The sequence below is a fragment of the Chenopodium album genome, chromosome 16 (assembly GCF_948465745.1).
Source record: "Chenopodium album chromosome 16, dcCheAlbu1.1, whole genome shotgun sequence".
NCBI lineage: Eukaryota > Viridiplantae > Streptophyta > Magnoliopsida > Caryophyllales > Amaranthaceae > Chenopodium > Chenopodium album.
In genome coordinates, this window is record NC_137849.1 from 37,735,731 (window position 1) to 37,752,808 (window position 17,078).

The 17,078-nt window shown below is 35.0% G+C and overlaps 2 protein-coding genes across 2 annotated transcripts; one reads left to right on the forward strand and one right to left on the reverse strand.

The window, feature by feature from the left end:
- The first annotated feature begins 2,757 nt into the window (after positions 1-2,757).
- On the forward strand, positions 2,758-11,080 carry LOC145586449 (transcriptional corepressor SEUSS-like). Its single transcript, XM_081643289.1, has 10 exons — positions 2,758-3,247; positions 3,666-5,126; positions 5,221-5,340; positions 5,695-5,743; positions 5,853-6,067; positions 6,163-6,231; positions 7,438-7,535; positions 8,064-8,157; positions 8,455-8,524; positions 9,110-11,080. The coding sequence occupies exons 2-10, from the start codon at positions 4,068-4,070 to the stop codon at positions 10,108-10,110; spliced, it is 2,775 nt and encodes a 924-aa protein (XP_081499415.1). The 5' UTR covers positions 2,758-3,247; positions 3,666-4,067; the 3' UTR covers positions 10,111-11,080.
- Positions 11,081-12,561: 1,481 nt separating this feature from the next.
- Positions 12,562-15,256, reverse strand: LOC145586450 (thioredoxin M-type, chloroplastic-like). Its single transcript, XM_081643290.1, has 2 exons — positions 14,934-15,256; positions 12,562-13,046 (listed from the first exon to the last, which is right to left on the reverse strand). The coding sequence occupies exons 1-2, from the start codon at positions 15,163-15,165 to the stop codon at positions 12,727-12,729; spliced, it is 552 nt and encodes a 183-aa protein (XP_081499416.1). The 5' UTR covers positions 15,166-15,256; the 3' UTR covers positions 12,562-12,726.
- Positions 15,257-17,078: the final 1,822 nt, after the last annotated feature.

Consider the following 17,078-nt stretch of genomic DNA (forward strand, 5'->3'; position numbering starts at 1 on the left):
ATGTCATTGTTTGCCCTAATATCATCAAGCAACACCCTTTTTGCCCACTTCACATTCACCATGCTGTTCCTAGACCCTAATCCTTGACATGTGTGTTCAGAGTTCTGAATTAGCTTGATTGCCCAAGTAACACCATCAGGCAGAACTGAACCATGCAATCTCCATTCACAATGAGCATCTGAGCACCTCACAGAGTATCTAGTGTTGCTGGCATAATCTACAATTACTGCAAAACCACATTGAATGCAGTAGTCTCTAACAACATCTCTTAGATGTTGTTTGTCAGTGAAGAGTTGCCACTCTTTCAGAACAATTCTCCCAAAACCTTCATCTTTGAAGACTTCTCCATTGTTGTACAGCTTTGCTAAGTAGTTGACTTCATCTTTCTCACACTCAAACACCTGTTCCTCAAAAGGATCCCATGAATCTTCAATCTTTGGACCATATTCATCTTCAGACAATGGATCTTCTGTGTCCACACTCTCAACTGTATCCTCATCACTGTCATATGGCTCATAGGCCCCATCTTCTTGCTCACCACTTCCATCACCATCCTGCTCATTATGTACAGACAAGCTCTCACTCCCATTTAATCCCACTGACACACTTAAGGCCCTACTTCCTACCCCAGATTCATTATGTTGGTCACTTTCACTTGTACTCAAGCTTACTTCAATCCCTTTCCTTTTTGTTGTAGTCCTAGGCACTCTTCTCCTAAAGAAGACTAACCCCATGTTAGATTTTGAAGAATTTGAAGTCTGCCCAACTCCATGCACCCCAACATTTACCATAGGAGGTATAACAGACTGGGTTGATGGTTGAGGTTGAGTTTGTTGGTTGCTAATTTCAGTTGGCATTTGAGGTTGGTGGTTAGATTCAATGTCAGAGGTAGGCATTTGTACAAAAATAGGTTGTTCAGGCTGCCATGGGGTTGGGGAAATATTGAACCAGTTTTCTAAAGCATTCCTTCTCCCTCTACCTCTTCCAGTTCCCCTCCCTCTCCCAGTTCCCCTCCCTCTCCCTCTTGACCTCGCCCTTCCTCTCCCCCTTCCTCTCCCTCTCTCAGTCAACTCTTGCTCAGCAATAACATCTGACCATGTTGCCTCTATGTCTGTGTGTGGGGGTATAAAGAACTCAATTTCAGGGCCATTATTTGGGGCTTCATTCCTACTAATAGCCTGAACATGTCTCTCAAATTCTTCCTCACTTATAACCTCAGCTTCAACTAGTGGCTCTTTATTCTTCTTAGGTGTAAGTTTCTGTCTCCTACTACTCTCAGGGACATCACTCTCAGGGACAGTTACACCAGGTTGTTGTTTACTTAACATCAAGGACCTAGCAGCTGCCACCACCCCAATGTCCTTCAAACCCATCCCCAATCCATATATATATATCTCCTTCTTGTCAGGTAAATTAGCAAACATTTTCATTAAATCTGCATCACTCTTTAGTGCAACATGTTTCATCTTATAAACATAGCTAAAAGTGGGGTTTTGGGGTGTTTCTACATTCAATTCCTTTGCCTTTTCCCAATATTCAACAATTAGGTCAATCATATTAGCCTTATCAGTATCATCAACTATAATGGTAACATCTTTACCCCTATACTGTAATTGCAACACAATTTTATCATCCATTCTGAAACAATTACACAGACAAACCAACAATCACATAACAACCCAACAAACACAACCAATATGCAGATAAGAATATTACCCTAAAATACAAAAAAAAAAAAAAAAAACAGAGCATAAAACACTATAGTATGAAAAAGATCACATACCTTGCTCGATTCAAAGTAAATAACGTCCTATTCTCCAGAAATTGATGAAAGCCTTGATCTTTGATGCCCAATGTAACAATTTACGAGCAAAATCAACGAAATTCAGCAACAGTTCTTCATGCAAAAAACGCTCAAAAAAACCTCCAAGACTCAACAAATAATCCCTGTCAATTCCCTCAAATTGTAGACTAATTCACTCCAGTACTCACTCAAAATCAAAGTGTCAATTTTGTGTTCTTGATTTTCTTCGCAATTTTTGATCTCAGATGAAGAACTGAGTTCGTGAAAATGGTGATGGAAGTTTAAAAGCCCTTGATTCTTAAAGTCTGATTAGACACATTTGGTTAGGGAGGGAAATTAATAGGGTTATTTCTGTCATTTTCTTTTCAATTTTGATTAAAATAGCTAAACCATGGTTAATATATTAATAATGACTTAACTCATGTCACCATTAGCTTAGTTTAATTAATTGTTGATTACCAATGAGAAAATCTTTTTAAGCCCTTTACCAAAGAGGAAAAAAAAAAGAAATTGGATGTTACCACTGAGAATTTCCCCAAAAAAAAAAAAAAAACATAAATCACACTTTAAACCTCGCAACGACAACTAATTTACTTAATCAGCCACATCAGATAAAGAGAAAACCGTAACACACCTTATTATAACCGCTATCGTAACGCTTCAAAACATACCATCTGTATCAACCAATCGAACGAACACATGAATGCAAACAAATCATCCAAACCAATCTCAAAATCTACCAGTTGCGCAAGAAGAGATCTCCTATAGGACTATATGCTATACTCCCAGTCTCCCACATACAAGAAAACACTCAACATGATGAATGTGGACATCCATCCATCCATCATCATACATTTCATACACACATATACATGTTACATCCATAAAATGGTAAGACGGGGATTTGACTTGTAATTTAATTTTAATTAAATAAAATCCAAAAAATGGAATGAAAATTGAAAAATTCAATCCGATGGAATGCTAATTTGACGTCCGCAAGGAGACATCCTTTCTCTCTCCTCTTTTCTTTCTCTCTCTTCTTCTTCCTTCATCTTCTCTCTCTTGCTTAGATACAGCGAAGAACAGCAGACAACCAAGAGAAAAAAAAAAAAAAGAAAAAAAAATCCCAACAAAAAAGAAAAAATTAAAGAAAAAAAAAAGATACTGAGATAGACCCTCTTTCTTCTTTCTCTCTCTATCATATTCTCTTCTCTTATTACTTCAGATATTGATTTTTAGGAGAAAAAAACACTTTGCCCCTTCAAAATTAAAGGAAAATAGAAAAAAAAAATCGAACCCTAAAAAAAAAAGCAATTTTTATTGGTGGGTCTCGAAAAACAGAGAAAATTAGGAGCAACCCAGTTCTTAATTCAGTGTTAATTTCAGTTTTTACATCCCAATTTTGAGAAATTTTCTCTCTCTAGATTAATTAGTTTAGTTCTGGTGAGTTCTTTTTTCTAGTCAAATTCAGTCTCCTTAGCTCTAAATTTCATTTCTTTTTAGTCTTTTACACTTTTTTTTCATTGTTTTGTTAAATTATTTAGCTGATCGATTTATTGGGTTTTTCTATTTTTTTTTTCTATTTATGTAATCCTCTGCTTTCTAATTATAACTTTAATTTAATTTACTCTGTTTTATGTATTGTAAAATTGTTTGGATTTATGTTATTTGAAGTTGGGAACTTCTATTTTTGTACAAGAAGTTGGAAATTTGAGGGTTGAAGTTCATTTTTCTGGAAGATTTCTTACTAGGGTGTTTCTATCTTTTTTGGGATTTGGGCTTTTTAGGGTTCGATTTAAGTTATTTCAATTGGAATTAAAGGTACTAACTTAATTTTTATTGTAATTTGCGCTTTGTGCAGAATGAGTGAAGGTTTAAGTGGGATCCAAAGATTTGGAGTTAACTCAGGGAATACCGCGAAAGCTCGAGGATTTCTTGGAGGCGTCCGCATTGTAGAATGTTAAGTAGAAACGCGTTTCTCTCGGTTTGTTTGATATCTTTATTGGGTGTTTTAATTAGTGACTCGCAAGTTTTTATGGTTAAGCACAAAATTGTGTTAGATGCTTTAGTGTGTGGTTGCTACTTTGGAGTATTATGCCTTGAATTTAGTCCAAAATTGCTCGGTGGGTCGTCGTTTATTTCGGATTTTGAACTGTCTGTAGTGTAAAATTTAGCTGGTTTTATTAGGATTCATGTGGTTTTAGATAGTTAGGTTTTAATTGTTGAAGCAGTGATAGTTAATTAAGATCTTTTTGATTATACAATGGTGCCTTCTGGACCGTCCACCCCAATTGGTGGAACCCAATCTGTTAATCCTTCACTGTTAAGGTCGAATTCCGGGATGTTGGGAGGGCAAGGTGGTTCAATGCCTTCACAAGGGGGTTTTCCATCTTTAGTGTCACCCAGAAATCAGTATAATAATGTGAATTTGCTGGGAAACGTCGCCAATGTTTCATCGCTCCTTACCCAGTCTTATGGGAATGGTGGGGCGAATTCCGGGATTGGTGTCGGGAATGGCCCCAGAGGTGGCCTTGATGCAGGAGCCGAGTCTGATCCCCTTTCTGGTATTGGCAATGGAATGGGGTTCAACCCTGCATCCTCTTATGGTACTTCTAATATGGTGAATCCTAGCTCATCTGGTCAGAGTCAGGGTCAAGGTCAGGGCCAGCAGTTTCCGAATTCTTCCGGTAATCAAATGTTACAAGATCAAGCACAATCCCAACAGCTTGAATCCCAAAATTTCCAGCATCAGCAGCAACAATTTCCTGCTAACCAGCAGCCACAACAGCAGCAATATCGGGGTGGGCTAGGTGGTGTTGGTCCTGTGAAATTAGAGCCCCAGGCTTCAAGTGATCAACATGGTCCCCCACAACAGCAGCAATTGCAGCCTTTAAGAGGTCTTAGTCAGGTAAAGTTGGAACCGCACCAATTGCAGAATATGCGGGGTATGGGGTCTGTAAAGGCGGAGCCTCAACATTCAGAGCAGTCCATGTTCATGCATCAGCAGCAACAGCAGCATCAACAACAGCAGCAGCATCAACAGCAACTCATGCAGCAGATGTCCATGCCAAGGAACCCACAAGCTGCAGCCGCCCATCTTAATCTCTTGCAGCAACAAAGAATGCTTCAGCTACAACACCAGGCTCAACAACAACAACACCATCAGTTAATGAAGGGTATTCCTCAACAAAGGTCTCAAACGCACCAGCAATTTCCTCCCCAGAATATGCCTCTTAGGTCACCTGTGAAACCAGTTTATGAGCCTGGGACGTGTGCCCGTCGTCTCACACATTATATGTATCAACAGCAGCACAGACCAGAGGTCAGAACTAGGTTTACGGCTGATTTCATTATGAGCAAGTGTTTTTATGTTTTTACCTATATTGGTATTTAAGATTATTGTTATATCTATGCAGGATAACAATATCAATTTTTGGAGGAAATTTGTTGCGGAATATTTTGCCCCAAATGCCAAAAAGAAGTGGTGTGTGTCTATGTATGGAAGCGGTAGGCAAACAACCGGAGTATTTCCTCAGGTAAGCTATTAAATAGCATAAAACTGATTATTTTTCTGTTATGTTGAATATATATGCTTATGAATACCTTTTAATTTCTTTGTTTGCAAACGTTCTTGCCTTCCCCTGCTTTTTTTACATATCCGGAGTTGTTTACAATGAAGCATTGTTCTGGGATTAGACTCTTTGTATATCTCGTTATTGTTTGGGCTGCCTACAAGATCCGTAGTACATGGCACCTTTATTTGGTGTAATGTTGTCTTTTCTCTCCATGGCTGTATCTCTATCCCTTTATGATTTCATCAGATACTTGTTTCTAGTGTTTCAGTTTTTTGTACCTTGTAATGCTGAACTATATGAACTCTAAATTGTCAGGATGTATGGCACTGTGAAATATGCAAGCGCAAGCCTGGCCGTGGTTTTGGTGCGTAGTTCATTGTCTTCCTTACCACATTTTTAATTGCTGTATGTTGCTGTGTATATTGTGCTCCTTGCTGGCCTGTGATTGACATTTAAATGACGATCCTTCTCAGAGGCAACTGTTGAGGTTTTGCCAAGGCTTTTCAAAATTAAGTACGAAAGTGGCACAATAGAAGAGCTTCTTTATGTTGATATGCCTCGTGAATATCAGAATTCGTCAGGTCAAATTGTTCTGGACTATGCAAAGGCAATTCAGGAAAGTGTTTTTGAGCAGCTACGTGTTGTTCGAGATGGCCAACTTCGGATAGTTTTCTCCCCTGACCTCAAGGTTGATATTTTTCTTATTTCCTATTTCCTATTCAAGATGTATGATATACATAATAATAGTACTAATTATTTTTTGATATTTATGATATATTCAAGATATGCTCATGGGAATTTTGCGCCCGGCGACATGAAGAGCTCATTCCTCGACGACTCTTAATACCTCAGGTCATGTACCAATTCATTATTGAATCTATTGATTGTTAAATTTTTTATTTTTTTATTTTTTTTATTTTTGGCTATTTAATTTCCTTTTGACAAGGGTAATTAGCCAAGTACACTTTTCTTCTTTAAGCTACTCTACAGCCTACGTGTATGAATGTTATGACTTGTCAATAAAAGCCTAGAGTGTAAATGAAGATGAATTTATCTGTCATCCTTCTCCTTGCTGTCCCTCATTCAATCTGTTATTAAGCCCCATAAATAAGTTTATTCATTTTTTTTTTCACTCTATTGGTGCTAGTTTTTAATTCAGACCTTGTTTTATACAATTTTGGGTTTGCGTGTATAGATTCCATTAGTTTTTGCCTGGAATGTGCTCATAAGAAATTCATATATTGAATTATGGTTGTTTGAGATAGAGTCATACATACTAGCTTATAGATAAACTATGACAACACATTTGTTTGTCGATAATCAGATTGATGTGCCAATTTTTGAGTTAAACCTTACCTTAATTTGATTAAAATGATCAATTAAGGATAAATTATGGAAAATCTGCGGCGTGAATGTTCCTTTAACTGATGATTGAGCCTTGAGAATCTGCATCAATCCTTTTTATTTCACGAGGGATGACTCTCTCAACTACGTCATTGCGTGTTGCAATTCACAATCCCCTACACCTCCGCCCCCCCCACCCCAAAAGGGGAATTTCTGAAGAATTAATGAAACAAGTAGAAACAAATTAATGTAGATTTATGATAAAAGTTGTTTTTTAATTATTGCTTGATTGGATCTGGATTTCTTGGCCGAATTGTTTTTATTTTTTTTGTTATTCTTTGGATTCTGGTTACGTAGTGAAAAAAACCACAATGACCTGTTGTTTTACACGTTTCAAATTTTCCTTTACATTGTTTTAAGCTCCCCATCTATTGTAGATAGGTATCTTTTACATTGTTGCAAGTCCTTTGCTGATTACATTTTAGATGTTGCAATTATACCAGAATCTTGAATTTCCCTGGCCCAGTGCACGTGGAAAATAAAGTGGTACATTTTTATGTAAGGGTTGTAAAGAAAAGTCTGCTGTATTGCTTGTATCTTATTGTGCTGTTATATAAGAGAATGTTCCATTTAATTTAATTCTGCCTTTGATTTTCATATGGATTGCATCTTATTCTGCTACCGTGTTGCTGATTAGATGCTGAATTTGTGCAGGTTAGTCAGCTTGGTACTGCTGCGCAGAAGTATCAGGCTGCTACACAAAATTCATCATCCAATATGTCTGTTTCAGATTTACAGAGTAATTGTAACATGTAAGCAACTATCTTCCGATTTTCTCAATTGGTAATTGGATCACTTTGCGAGAGAACATTGTAACGGCTATTTTATTTAATTTTCTATTTATTATATTGGTCTATGTTGGTTGCATGACAGCTAAATAAAACCCCTTCAATTACTAATACCTTCTTGGCTTTGTTACATTTTTGTGGTTGCATATCCTTTCTTTCTCCCCTTTACTGTATAAGTTTAAGCTATTGGATTAATCATTTAAGGTTTTTCTCTTTGTTATGATGTTTGTATGTCATTTTCATCTTTTACATTGGTGTATGTATATTTCAGTCCTCCATTATTGGAGTTTTAGGCTTAATCTATCAGTAATGACCTTCTAGAACCTGTTAAACTCTTGGCCTGTGATCAGATTAGAAGCTTAACACGTACCTTTTATCTGAAAAGAGCAACATTTGCTTACATTTTGGTGTCTGCTTTCCACATTTCTTATGTTATGGTGGTTAAATATGTCACTAACTGTATTCTATTTGCCTCAAATTCTTTTTTTACAGGTTTGTTGCGTCAGCTCGACAACTGGCAAAAACACTGGAAGTTCCATTAGTTAATGATTTAGGTTACACAAAAAGATATGTTCGCTGCCTTCAGGTATGCTCTGCATGTTTTCTTTGTTTTTCATACTAGGATAATGACCAGGGGGATATTGGTTTGAAAATTTGAATAAGTGAGTGCGGCTCTTCCCCCATCTTGAGTTCCTTGATTAATGATACGAGGGCTGCACTGCCTTTTGCTTTAATTGACTTTGCTATTAATTTTTTCAGCTTACCTGCTCTTCTTTACTTGCAACTTTCATTGTTGGTTGTGTGTTCATACTTCATACGGAGTACTAATTTTCTGCATTTATTAATAATATGTGCTTCTTTGTCATGTTCTGTGGTTTTGTAGATATCTGAAGTGGTCAACAGTATGAAAGACTTGATTGACTACAGTCGATCAACAGGGGCTGGACCAATGGGTAAGATTGAATAGTTATTTATTATTTTTTTTTCTTGTCTGAATCTACCAGCATTTCATGCTCTTAGGTCAAGTCGTTTTAGAGACTCCCAAAGCCAAATTTCCTCGTCATCTTCCCTTTTTACCCACGATTATGAAGATGTCATTGTTAAGTCACAAGCTGGTAGATTTTGTGAGCATATAACAACTAGGGTAGAAAAGATATTAATTTTAAATTGCCTTTGCTGAAGTCACAAGCTGTTATGACATGCCACCTTAGAGGAAGAAAACAGAAGGCAACGGTAATTTAAAATATGTAAGCTGATATTTCTTAAGCCAGGCTGTCAGAGTTATATCTTTAATTTGACAATAATATCTTTAATTTGTTTAATATCCTGTGGAAACTTAGCTGACAATAATAAAGTACACTGTTCTAGCTAAAGAATGGTTAATGATTACTTATTTCGCATTTAATTGCTTCTTGTTTCTTTAATTGAAGGAGGCCCAACATATGCCACATATTCCTTCATTTGTCATGTTGTCAATTTGTTTGATGATTTTATTAGTTAATTTACGTATCTCACTGCCTTCTTTGTTACTGCTGCAGAAAGTTTGGCCAAGTTTCCTCGAAGAACCAGCACACCATCTGCCCTTCAAAGTCAGCAACCTGAAGAGCAGCAGCAGCAGTCGCAGCAACCGCAGCAGCAACATAACCAGCAGCAGTCACAGCAGGCAATGGCTCAGAACTCGAATAGTAATGATCAAGGTTCTGTCCAGGCTGCTGTAATGCAGATTGCTTCTAGCAATGGGGTGACCAGTGTAAATAATAATTCACTCAATGTACCTTCCACCTCTACTTCACAAAGTACTATTGCCGGGCTTCTCCACCAAAATTCAATGAACTCTCGACAGCAAAACCCTATGAATAATGCTAATAGTCCTTATGGTGGTGGAAGTTCTGTTCAGATGCCATCTCCGGGTGGTTCATCAAGCACAATGCAGCAAACGCAACCAAATCCTTCCCCCTTCCAATCTCCCACACCTTCAACTTCTAATAATCCTCCCCAAACTTCGCATGGTTCCTTGGCGGCAACCACCAATCACATGAACTCAGTAAACTCACCTGCAATGTCCAATATTCACCAGCCTGCTCTCTCAGGTGATGGAGATACAAATGACAGTCAGAACACAGTTCAAAAGATGTTACAAGAAATGATGATGAACAGTCAACATAATGGGGGAGGTATGATGGGCATCGGTTCATTAGGAAGTGACGCAAAAAATGTGAGTGGCATATTGCCAATGAGCGGCAACTCAGCTCTCAATGGTCTCGTGGGCAATGGGCCCACGAATAGCAACTCAAGTATGGGTGGTGGGCCTTTAGGGGGCATGGGTGGGGGAATGGGCCAGGCTTCGATGGTTAACGGAATCCGATCTGCTATGGGCAACAATTCTGTTGTGATGAATGGAAGAGTGGGTATGGCCTCAATGGCACGGGATCAAAGTGTGAATCATCAGCAACAAGACCTGGGAAACCAAATGCTAAGTGGGCTTGGAGCAGTTAATGGGTTCAACAGTCTTCAGTATGATTGGAAACCATCACCATAACAAAAGATTATATGAAATGGGTGTGAAAATTTGTTGTCCGGGTTCTGAAAAGATAAATGGAGCTGTGTTTTGCAGCATGATAATGCAATGATGGAAAGAGAAGAGGCTTCTGTGATTCCTTGTTGCCCTGTGGCAGAGGAGTTTGCACATGGATGGAGTTGAGGGTTTGCGCTTGAGGATGAGGGAGAGAGAACGAACAGAAGAAGAGGGGGGGGGGGGGGTGGGGTTAAACACCACTTTGTACTAATTTCAGAGGAGAGGGAACATATAGCGTAGCGTTTTACTATATTATTGAAAAGAATATCTTCACATTTCTCAAAAATCAGCTGTTTTTGGCCTCTCTAACATTGTCTTTCAGTGTTTTAACTCTGATCGTCAAGTGTATACTGCATAGCAATCGAGATTGGGATCGATTGTTGGGTGATGTACAATGAGTAGGGGATTGATCCAATTCACTTTATGCGATGTACAACCGTCTTGTAAGTTTCTGGAGCCTTTGTACACTACTTATATGTCAGCATTCCCTTCAACTCCTAGTTATGTTGCTAGGTGATGTGTTTGCATCTTCAGCAGGGATCTCAGGTTTGCGCCCTATTGGACTTTCTTTGGAGGTTGTCTAAACAACCTATATAGTATCCAAAAGTAAGGTTGAATGTATTAATGCATCATTTATATCGCCTTAGAGATAATTTTTGTACCGATGTTTTGAGGTGAAGTGAACATTCCTGTGTTGTGCTTCACAGGTCTTATAGATGATCGTCATACTTAGTGTCTTTTAGTCATAGTTTTTATGCAGAAACTGAGTTTTGTTTCATAATAACTCCGCATTTGATCAACAGTGAAGGCCAGACGCAAGTGTAGATTGCAACACAAGCGAAACACCTTTGGGAATCATATCCTCTAATCCTACCTTTGTGTATATTGGTTCATACAAACTTTAAATGTTACAAGTTACTAATTTTCTATCCAACTTTATACAAGTACTTCGTTTCTATTCTACTTATAAACTACACGAATGATACTTAAGAGCCGAGTTGGATGGAGTGTTCTGTTTTCCGTTCTGGTAACTAAGCTCTAAACAAGAAACGCGATGATAGTCATTTCAATATTGCCAATGATACCAACTAACGAGCCATTTTGTGCAAATTGATTCGAGGGAGTAAGGCCATAAGCCATATGAATTTTTAGAAGGGGACTAGGGGAGGGGGAGCCTTATTATCGACCCCTTATTTCTAGTTTGGATTATACGTCACATCATATTGTAAATAAATTGAATTATTCTTAACACAACTCAACATGAAGTTTCAATGATTGTGATGATTAGTCATAGATCTTGGAATAATGCTTTTGTACGATTGCATAGAAGTAATACTTTCACTTCTTTAAATTGATTTTGTTTTTTTTTTTTTTTTTTTTTTTTTTTTTTTTTTTTTTTTTTTTTTTTTTTTGTAATTCAAATTGCGTGACTGTGTTTTTTATAATCTTTATACAGTAAATACATAATGGATGGAAAATATCAGGTGGTCCCTAAAGCATAAAACACAAAAAATATAAAAAAATATGTGGGGAAGAATTGAAGCATATTCAGAAAAATACTCTACGGAGTATAAAGAGACAGTTTTTGTCATAATATACTATTTAGAGGCATTGTAGCATATTTATTGTGAAATTGTGTATTTGTTTCACGAAATAATGGGAAGAATTTTATTTTATTTTTTCTACCCGATTCACCCTTTGGGCTAATTCGGATTCGGGGATTAGTTCTGGGTGGTTAGGTTCCAGTCCCCATCCAATTGTTGTTGCGGGGGATCGAACACGAGTTCTTCCTATCAAGTGTAAATCCAATCACCACTACACCAACATCCAATTGGTAAATAATAGCAAGAATATAAGTATATAACATCATATTTGGACATTTCCAAAGTGATAAGTGTTAGAGACAAATCGAAATGGACATGTGTAGACGTGTTTTGACAAATCTTACTTCGTTAACGTGTAACTAATATTAAGTTTCAAAAGAAAGCAATTCGTACTCTATCGGATCTCTCTATATATACCTTTATTTATTTTTATTTTTTTTATGTTTTGTATTGGGATTTTAAATCTCTACATCTTTTAATAATTTCGTAATGTGTTGGTATGTATGAATGACAAGTTAGTGTAACAGTGTATCGATATTTTACATGACTGCCTTGAATGAGGAAAGGACATGCTAGTCTTTGTAAAATTAAGAATGCTTTCTAGTTGAGGATAAATTGCCCTATGACTTCCTATTAAAAATATTACGAACTCTATTTTTGCCTTCCACATGTAATCAAATGTACTCGTATAGTTTTGTGATGAATTCCTCTTCCTAAAAGTGTAATTTAAGACAAAATTGAACTTTATTTAACTAAATAACATCATCAATATTCCACTAAAAAGTAGTAGTAATTCACAAGAGTATCATAATTAACATATTTTCTAAACATTCAAAGATATCACATTAATATCAACAAATGATGATATACAAATACTAAAAGCAACTCTTGTGAAATAAAGTTGCTTAGTAGTTTTTGTTCATAATTTAGAAAAAGACTGATCTTTTAATTTTAATTAGCACTTAGATTTTCATTTTTAAGAAGCTAAATACTTCTCAATGGTATCAGTCAAAGTAGACTTAGGCACAGCACCAATAATACTCTCTTTTCTTTCTCCATTCTTAAAGAACAACACTGTTGGAATGCTCCTTATGTTGTATTGTGTAGCAATGCTTGGTGCTTCATCTGTGTTCAGCTTGTAAACTGCAATCTTCCCGGTGTATTCTTTCGCCAACTCGTCGATCACCGGAGCAATCAGCTTGCAAGGTCCACACCATGGTGCCCAAAAGTCTACCATCACTGGGACTTGGCTCTCTAGGACTAGCTCTTTCCAACTTGAGTCATTCACATCTTGAACTATAAACATAAACACCAATAACCAAAATGTGGAAAATAAATATTTTGATTTTTTTATGATAATTAATTATCATTGGATAATAAATAATAAAATGAATAACAGTGTAATACTTGGTGTCAACTCTTGAACTAAGATTACCTATTTTCTCTATTCGATACCTTACCAAGCCCTTGACCTTCAGTACGTGTTACACTTACCGGCCTTAGTCTGTCATTTTTTTTTTATTTTTTAAGTGTTACACTTTTAATTTTAACTGTTACAGTAGTAAAATTTAAAAACACTTCATATGGTCTCCACTCTCGATCTACTCATGATTTAATTTTTTTTCCCCTCATCTCACATCCTTTGATTTAAAATTAACTTTCGTATTAAATTCACTATATTTTCGTACAACTTATTTATTTATTATATATATATTTTTTAATATCTCAACTACTCTAACCCACTTAGCTCTTGTTATAATAAAGTCAATTGAACCCCCTATTATAAGTACTGGTCAAGTTCTAATAATTAAAAATCGAACGAGTAATCTAGATTTTCAATTGTTCTACTAGTTTATTTTCTATTATGTAAATACGTAGATTTAACCATATATCGGGTGTACATATAATACTTTATGTACACCCGATGACCGGATCTTTTACCAAAATAGCTAATTTTACAAAATTATTTACCAAAACGGCTAATTATAAATTTTATTTTCAAACTAGCTAATTTATTAACTTGGAAGGAAATTATCTATTTCTTATATTCCTTTGAACCGGTTTGGTTCATATTATGGGTTTTTTTTTTACAAAAAAAAAATTTGTTTTATTTTAAAAAAAATAGCTTTCTTTTCTTTTAAATTTTTGGATTTTTGTTTTTCTATGGGAAATTCTAATGCCATACTTTAAAATATCCCATTAATTTGAACAATAACATTCAACATAATATATTTGCAACAATTCTCAATTCTTAAAAAATTTACATAAAATAAACAATCACTCAATAAAATTGATCCAAACTTCCAATCGACAAATTAAAAAAACAAAAACATAAAGATAGAAATATATTAAGGTCTAAAGGCCCAGAGTTTCTAATACACTTACAGGGAGAAAATGTGTATTAGAATAAGATAAAACCCTAAAATTTAGAAAGCAAGTAAGAACAATTAAGTCTTGATTATAATTTAAATAACTAAAGTTATACAATTGTTGACCATAGAACCATTTTATTTGCTCTAGAAAAGATGAACAATATTTTATTTCCCTTATCGTGGTATAATTTGCGATAGTCTTGATAAAACATTACTACTTGAAATTTCAAGTTTGTGTGATTGATATGATCTAGAAGAAAAATTAGGCCTTTTTCTTTGGATCGAAACTAGAGTTCTGCCACTGTTTGTATACTCCGTAATTTTGTATATTGCTTAAATTTTCCAACTTAAAAAATCTTTTTGAAAATTAAGAAAAACCAAAAAAAAATAAAATAAAAATAAAAAAATAATAAAGTGAACCAAACAAGTTCAAAGAAAAATAAGAAATAGATAAAATTACTTTCAAGTTAATAAATTAGCTAGTTTGACAATTAAATTTTATAATTAGCCACTTTGGTAAATATTTTTATCAAATTAGCCGTTTTGGTAAAACATCCCCAATGACTTTTCGAGAAATGCACCTTTTCATGTGTACGCGCCTTATGGCAATGCCCGGATGTATTGTTATACACACGCTAATCAATTGATAACATCATCACATGTTACAGCAAAACTATCTTTACAAAAACCAACAAAATGACCAATAATCTACCATTTCCTACAACTTATTATATGAAATACTTAAAAAAAAAAAAACACATAATATAAATTAAATATATATGTATTGAAAGAAATATGAAGAAAAACTAACCTTGCTTAACAGCTTCACTAGCCTTACAAACAACGGTAGAGTACCGTGCTCGTCGAGGGGACGACACAAAAGAAGGCGAAACCGATGAAGACAATGCCGGAACCGATCTCTTTATACATCGAAAACTCGGGAGAGCAAGCTTGGAAGGTGGAAGATGATGAGCATGAGATTTAACAGCAACTGTTCCTACACTTGCTGATGTGCTCAACTGTAAACAGTTTTCTAAAGCCATAATATTTGATGATAATGTCACAAGATTTTTTTTTTTTTTTATTATTGTATAAACAACAAGTATGTAATAATATTGTGAAGGAAAATGGTGGATTTAGATTTTGTTGAAGTGTGGATAACTTGGAGAAATTTTATGAGGTTCTTAAGAATGATCAAATTCATGTGGATCACATTTATTTGTGGCCCTTTTCATATTTTTAAATTTTTTTGTTTTTTTATAAGGACCACATTGTAATTTCATGTCATTGCTCAATTGGGCTTGTGGTGGCAAATGACAATGAATCAAACGAGGGTAATGAATGGGCAGTGTGATACATGTTGCTTTGCTTGATTGGTTTGGGAAAAAATCTTGTATGAGACAGTTTTGTGATGATTTTTATAATTATTGAGATCAAGAGTCGACTGAGTTATTTTTTATGGGTTAATTTTTTCGGGTTGTTAATAAGTTTTTTGGTAACATTTTTCATTTTAATGTGTGTCACAACGAATTATAGCCAATTTATTTGAATTTACACATGACATATGATATCTAATAAGTAAATATCATTGTGTTATGTTAGAATTGATCGTGTATGGTAGAAACTTATTTTGAAGGCTTAAAGAGGAATCTTAGTAAGTTATAGGGTGTTTAGTAGAAACTTATTTTGAAGGCTTAAAGAGAAAACTTAGTAAGTTATAGGGCGTTTAGTAGGTGGGATAAGGATAGAGATAATTGGATATGAAAGAATAGATATGTTTGATTAGGTGGATAAGACTTATCGAACATTACTTTTAGAAGTGGGGGTAAAAATACACATAAAACTCGGCCTTATAACCTTACCCCATTATATTTACATCTAGCGAGTATCAGATATGCGTAATAATGGAGATAGGATGAATAAGATAGTAAAAACAAGAATAGTGTAGGAGATAAAGAAAACAACGTCAATCTGTACGCGAATGAGTTAGATAAATTAGCAAAATTACTTACAAAAATATTTCTTAAAGGAACTGTTCATTTCAACTCATTTTGTTAAACTTGTTTGGTGAAACAATTTGTTTTTGTTGAACATTTTTGTAAAATAAATATGCTCTTTTTTCTAAACTATAGTTATGTTGATGAACTTACTTAGTTTATGACCTTACTTTATCTTTTTCCCAATCCCCTTATTGTCCTTGTCCCTCAAAACAAACATATGAGTTCTTCTATCTCATATTCTCATCCCTTTATATACCTACCCAAACTCCCCATTCTAAGCTACTTCCTCTTGGAACTTTGAGGAGAAAAAGAAAGAGGATATATAGTAAAAAGCTTGGGAATTAATAGGAGATAAGTTGTTTTTATCTAACTATTTTGTACAATAACATGTTTTTACATATCACACCTATCAATGCATGATTTTAAACTTAATTCTATCTTTAATTATAAGAACAGATATCTATATTCTAAGTTAACAGTCATTTTTACAACACTTCATCACAATTCATCAAAATACAATACTCAAATCTTATGCATTTGACTTTTTTGTTATTTTATTTTATTTTTTAATTTTCAACATTTATATATCTTATAAGAAACTACCAATAGTTCTGGTTAAAAAAAAAAAAAAAAAACTACCAATTATCCCACTAAGGGCCTGTTCATATTTACTAAACTGAACTGATTGGAGCTGAACTAAACTGAACTGAATTGAAATTAAGCTGAAATGAACATACTCTAATTTCCTATTTTTTTTTTAAAGGATTCTAATAACTAACGACATTTCACTTTGTGTTGTTTTCTTTTGCAAATAACACATCCCGTGCATTCGTGCAGTAGCACGGATACACTCTAGTTTTAAAAGTGTACACTAATATTGTTGTACACAATTTTCTTTTTCAATCATAAGAGCCCAAAATGAATAAAAAATGTCATTCGTTCCACTTATGCTCGTC